Source organism: Sphaeroforma arctica (genome assembly GCF_001186125.1).
Source record: "Sphaeroforma arctica JP610 unplaced genomic scaffold supercont1.948, whole genome shotgun sequence".
NCBI lineage: Eukaryota > Ichthyosporea > Ichthyophonida > Sphaeroforma > Sphaeroforma arctica.
In genome coordinates this window covers 2,169-8,550 of record NW_014039610.1, presented here as the reverse complement: position 1 = coordinate 8,550, position 6,382 = coordinate 2,169, and the positions used below count along the sequence as shown (strand labels likewise).

Sequence of the window (6,382 nt, the reverse complement as noted above, 5' to 3'; positions counted from 1 at the left end):
TATATATTTATATATATATGTGTGTGTGTGTATATATATAAATACATATAAATAAATATATATATATATATATATATATAATATTATAAGGGAGTGCGTATGTGGCATATAAATGTGGACATACCAGTCGCTCTGTAAATATGGCAGATTTGTAATCGAACAAAGCGCATGCAGAGATACAGAGCCACTTATGCAGACTTTTAGCCATAGATCAAATACACAATTATACGATAGTCTCATATTATTGCCCATTATTTGTCCGTACTATGACTATATACACGCTGCTAAACATGCGCTGCATAGTGCCCTACTGGAGTGTTCACTTTACCTTCTGTGATAATATCGAATAATCTGGACGTCGCCATGTCTGCGGGCATCTTGCAGCACCTTCTATTGACGCCATTAACATAAGCCCTTGCCTATCCTATATCATGAACATGCAACTGACTGTAGTGATTACTCAATTCCCAGAGCGAAGACTATTTGAATGTGAAAATTTGGCTATTTTAAACATATTTGCCAAAAAAGGTACCTGCGGCTCTGTGACATTGCCACTACGTTTTACGTTGTAACGTATAATATCATTCTTTTTCCACCTTTACGTTAAACGTCTACTTTTCTGGAGTCCTATGTCTTCAATATAGGTGCATTATTTTGGTATTGAGGTGCAATGTTAATAGTTATTTCACCATGGATCCTATTATCTCTTGTATAGTACGTCAGATTTATTTTACCCAATTTGTATGTTATAACGTATAGATATCAAAACTTTATACGTTCACGTTCAACGTATACTCTGCACTACCCTAACGTAATGAGGTTCAGTGATTCGTCATCAAATTTCAGAAGAAATTTTTTTAAAAGTCACAACAGATCAACAGATAAACAGCAGCTTTTATGCATCCTCCAAAGAATTGAACCAGTAGCACATATTTATAACGTAAATTGAAACATAATAGCACATATTTAACATATTAATATTTACGTCAGGAAGAAGTTGGTGCTATACTAACGGATGTTAGATCTGGCCGTATAAACACACGCATTGTGCATAGAACGATGGTCGGTGGAGGCTATCTATACGCTGACATACCATCTGAAGGTTTTGTTTTTCCGTCAGATGCAGTGTATAGCGCCGCAGTGGTGGCGTTCTTGTCGTATGTCTACATTCTGGGTCTACAAAGCGTTCCAAAGGTGTGTATGGTAATTAAATGCTGTCACTATACGTTTTAAAGGTATGTATGGTAATTAAATGCTGTCACTATACGTTTTAAAGGTATGTATGGCAATTTAATACTGTTACTATACGTTCCAAAGGTGTGTATGGTTCTTAAATACCTTCACTAAACGTTCCAAAGGTATGTATGGTAATAAAATACGTTCACTATTACTGTGGACTACAATTTTGTGTTTTAGGTGTGCATGCGCACCCAATTCAAGAATCAATGTAGACGCTGGCTTACATGTTGATATGTATAGAATTTATAGTGTAGTCGACGTGAAAGGGCCAGGTACAGAGACTAGTGTGTGTTAAACCCAGTATTCAAATATGAGATATTGCAATACACTACAATAGTGTTGATTTCTCAGCGCTGTTTTCTTCCATATACTTATAAGTGTAAGAAACGTATGTATATCAGCCTATGCTGTTAGCTTTCTGTCGAGATTTTTTTTTTGATACCTTTGTACGGACTGTTTCGAGGATTTAGAAGTTCTTATTAGTTGTATCCCGACTCAGCCCCTCATTTATTAGAAATATGTAAACACAGGCATTCTCGCATTGCTCATGCTATGCAGCTACACTATTACCTTCCCTTGCCCAATACAATTCACATCCGTATATGACGCCGTACAGTATTAAAACTGAGCAGTCATGCTGTAAACGTACAGAGAGAAGTGTGAGCACAATTCGAAAGTCATGGCTGACCACACAATCTGCAGATATAGAGACACAAATCATTCAAAATAGTTCGCGCCTGTCGATCTAAAATGGAATGCATTTATCGCTCCCGTTTTAAACAGCGCTCCTCCTAATCTGCGGATTCGAATAGTTATACGGCGCGTAAGTGTACGAGAGTGCTTCAAACCATTTCATATTATATATCTTTTATCACATTGGCATCTCGCTTGTTTTGTATCTGTGTTACAATGCGGAGACGTGTGGCTTTAGTTTTGGCTGCCTAAGCTAGTGATACACACTATGAGTGGTAGCTGAAAGGAGTTGTCGTCAAAGCCCAGTGTGAGTAAGCTCTTCACATATCCCTCAATATCCCAGTCCACCATCGCAATACGACTGCATATCACCCAGTACCGAGTCACACGCTTGTTGCTATATCACCGTCCCAATCCGTTCGAGAATACATGCATGTCAGGTCGTATGCCATGTACTATCGATTCATACCGATACAGTATGCAGCATCCTGCGTACAATCGCACGGGCCTCGTTCGTTGACACGTTACACGTACTGGGCAGGTCTATTCTGACTAGCTATATTCAGTCTTAACTGGCACCGAAAGCAAATCTCAACATCAGATGCCTAAAACTAATTCTAAGGGCAGACATGCTATATTTGCATTGGCGAAGCGTGTTATTTTTGCAACCAAAACAGCAAATACACATCTTAGGCATGCACTGTTCAGTCCGAAAGGTGTGCCTGTGCAGTGACACATCGCAAACCATACCATACCACACGAATCTACACATACTCTACCAAACCACTCGACTTGAAAGATATACATTCTTGGTAAGACCATATCCATTCTTAGCCATTCAACCGGCACTAACTCGACCCCACCTTACAGACAACCAAGCCACATATCCACAAGGACAAGCTGTTTGCTCACGCCTGGGCCAACGAGGTGGCATCGCTCGTGAACAGCGTCATCCTAGCTGTGTGGTCGATAGCCCTGTTTGTGTGCAGCTACACGCACCCCACCTTCACCAAGGCCTATACCCGGTCCATGGTGGTGTGGTTTGCGGCGTACAACGTGTATGATATCATCGGGTGTAGTATGTACCATGCCAGTCTGTTCAGAGAGAGCCCTACCCTTGTGCTGCATCATGCGGTGGTGCTGAGTGGGCTGGTATACTCTCTGCACAACACCTACTTTCTATGGCACATGGTGCTGGCGACACTGTGCGAGGCGAATAGCGTCGTTCTACACATCAAGTGCTTGGTGCGCATGCGTGCTTCCCGGGTGAGTATAGCTGGCCATATGGCGAATGTGTGTGTGTGTGTGTGTGTATGCGTATACACGCCCGAGCACTAGTGCTCACGTGATGTACCCCAACCACGTACGGATGCGCTTCTTGCATTCGTTATGTTTCTCTTGTTCGTCCCTACGGATGATGATAGGTACACATGGATCGTAAACATATGGGCCATTCCAACGTATGGTGAAGTAGTCAGAATGACGCACTATGAACTTCATGTCTACTCTCTGTATGTTTCAGCTCAGAAATACAATGTATGCTACAACACGACACCCTACTGCTATTCAAAGCTTTCCACTGTCTGATTTGTCCTGTATTGTTACACACTCTGCCAGGCCACCACCGCCGCACCCCCCACACTCTTGGGCTACGACTTGCGCACCCACGTGCTGGATCCACTCATGTACATCACACACGTGGTGTTCAGATTTGATACCAGCTTTTGGCTGTGGTGGAGCAGTATACCACTTGGGGAGCGCGACCGGCACTTTGATACCAGTGCCTGTCCGTGGTTTCCGATGGCGACTTTGTATCTGGCACTCAATGTACTGACGTCGTACTACATGGTCAGGGGTGTACTCAGGAGGAAAGACCGGGCTAAAGAGAAAGAGCCGAAGAAGGTCGAATAATCGTACGCAGACACAGGCAAGCATAGCTTCAGCGTACACGACGTGGGTGTATGCATTGGGTCAGTGTTTACAAGCCCCCACTCATTAGTGTTGTACCTACATCTCCATGAAGTATAGGTTACTATCAGTGGCGCGTAGATGTACAAGAAGTAGTATGCAAGAGTATGTTGTGCACGGGCGAGCACACACGGACTCGGATTCACATTCGCAAGGCGTATAGATAGCGGAGAATAATAAACTAATCATTAGAAATAGCAATAGGCGGTGCGCTGGAGACCATCACGCAAGTCAGCACAACTCATATCGTGACGTTCTCATAAAATCACGCATGTGTGAAATAGTTTGGTCGTAAGCAATGATCGATATCCGTAGTTTTGGCTTATTTTATTCCCAAAAACTGAACTTATTTCCAATTTGGTTTCTATCCAAAAGTGAGTGCACACCACTTGAATCTCTGTTCGATTGTGACATCACCACTTAATACGCAACGAATGTGGTTAATGAGAGTGAGCTGAACTTAATGAGAGTGTGTTGATACAATTAATAAGAGTGTGCTGACAACCCTCATGTTTCAGTGTATATGTAGCTGATGCTTAAGCATACACTTATGCAAACGTAAAGCACATGCTTATGATGTTATGTTTGCGGCCTCCACACGTTCTGATGAAGCGAGTATGTGGTTAGCTATCATTTGGGAGGAGCTCAGATACCACCACCAGTATACAACGAACGTAATCGTAGCCGGATATGCGAACACATGAGAATCCGCGATATACCTCGCGCATGATTACCATCATTGCCTTATGGAGATGAAGTATAATAGCGCTTAAGTCGTCCCGCAAGTCTGTTGTACACTACTCGTATAGGTACTCGAGTGTACTTTTACCACCATATACACGCCCAAAAGACACTCAATCAATACACTATGCCACTCGACTTTCCTTCCAAAAAATCCACACGACACCGTCGCTATGCGCCGTACTCACACACGCAGCACATAGCAACCACAGAAGCACGCTTGGCTTGCATTGTGTGGTGTAAGTTACACATCCGACCAGGGCTTCGCTTCTGACGCCGTAGGCGATAGCAAGGCCTCTGTCATGTCGCTGGAGACCCCAAGGCCTGCTCTCCAATTACTTCGAAGACTTTGAACAAGATCAGATGCACAGGACATACGACTTGAAGGCGTATCTATATGACCGTCTCATCTATTCATTCTAGGGTAGCCCTAGTTACGTTTATCCACAATAGTAGGAGTCATGTATTACACGAGCAACTGTGCTTACGCAAGGCGTTCGTAGCCACGATGACTATACGACAGACCACACGACGAGAACAGCCCCGTTACGAACGTCGCAGGAATGGCAATCAGCACGGCATAGTAGGACGACCCGATCTTACAGTCTGATTGATGGGGGGAATGAATACAAAGGGTTGTGAGGTAGGAGTGTTTGCGGTGATTTGGGACTTACAGTCTGATTGATGGGGGGAATGAATACCAAGGGATGTGAGATAGGAGCGTTTGCGGTGATTTGGGACTAGCTGGTGCTGGCCGAGACATTTGCCGACAGCGGGACGGTACTTCGAATAGTACTGAACAGCTGAATATACAACGATACAAACAGGGCTGACATGCATGTAGCTTAGGATAGCAATCAGCTCGGTGTGTTAGGCCTACCCGATTGAACACCCGCACAGGTAAGAAGGACTGAAAGAAGCTAAGTGCGTCCTGTATTCGTGTGTACAAACGCACATCAACACACAAATTTGGAACGCGATCCAGCATCCCAAAATAGTGCAGAAAAACACAATGTGGGATGGGACTAGGTATATCATTCACCGATGCCTTGCAAGGACATACGGAGAGGTCTAATATCATAACAGCGCAACAGCAAACAAACAAATACTTGAAGCACAACCGAGGTTGATCCATTGTGTCATACAGTATGAAGCACAACAGCAAACAAACAAATACTTGAAGCATGACCGAGGTTGTTCCATTGTGTCATACAGTATAAAGCACAACAGCAAACAAACAAATATTTGAAGCATGACCGAGGTTGATCCATTGTGTCATACAGTATAAAGCGCAACTTACTGATGCGCTGATAGGAAATGCGAAGACACCGAAGCAATCTCGGGGCACGATCAAAGATAGGTAAAGGCAAGGAAGTGGCATTACAACACACTTGAACATACGCAAGGGAAGTCGTTGCGACCGGTAGAATCCGTAGATGACACAGGTGACTATCAGGATCAGTGTCTGCAGCATCATCAGCACCCGAATGGGTTGGTTGGTGTGGTCGCAGCACGAATAGCTCATAAGGGCACCTGCCATTACTGAAAGGCAGAAGGACACATGAGATGACAACTCAATATTTAAACAATAGATGGGGTAGAATACGAGGCAATGATATAAAACGTAGACACAGGAAGAAGAGCACGTATGTTTCAATGTTCTATGTCGCGAAGGTGAACGATAAACGGTGTAATGTATACATTTTCTTAGAAACACGTATAATATATATATACATACATG

General features: G+C 43.5%; 3 protein-coding genes across 3 annotated transcripts in view; 1 reads left to right on the top strand and 2 right to left on the bottom strand.

Annotated features, from left to right (window-relative positions):
- SARC_09388 (hypothetical protein) overlaps positions 1–377 on the bottom strand; it is a gene marked incomplete at its 5' end in the record, with an annotated part of 9,844 nt that extends 9,467 nt beyond the window's left edge. The window contains one exon of the mRNA XM_014296597.1: positions 329–377. Within this exon, the coding sequence (XP_014152072.1) occupies positions 329–377 (49 nt within the window). The remainder of the gene's footprint in view (positions 1–328) is intronic.
- Positions 378–931: 554 nt separating this feature from the next.
- Positions 932–4,100, top strand: SARC_09387 (hypothetical protein). Its single transcript, XM_014296596.1, has 3 exons — positions 932–1,194; positions 2,803–3,198; positions 3,550–4,100. Exons 1-3 carry the CDS (start codon positions 1,060–1,062, stop codon positions 3,841–3,843), a joined length of 825 nt encoding a protein of 274 aa, XP_014152071.1. The 5' UTR covers positions 932–1,059; the 3' UTR covers positions 3,844–4,100.
- A 109-nt stretch (positions 4,101–4,209) lies between these two features.
- SARC_09386 (hypothetical protein) overlaps positions 4,210–6,382 on the bottom strand; it is a 3,211-nt gene continuing 1,038 nt past the window's right edge. The window contains exons 2-3 of the mRNA XM_014296595.1: positions 6,043–6,183; positions 4,210–5,247 (exon numbers count right to left, since the gene is read on the bottom strand). Of these exons, the coding sequence (XP_014152070.1) occupies positions 5,126–5,247; positions 6,043–6,183 (263 nt within the window). The 3' untranslated portion in view covers positions 4,210–5,125. The remainder of the gene's footprint in view (positions 5,248–6,042; positions 6,184–6,382) is intronic.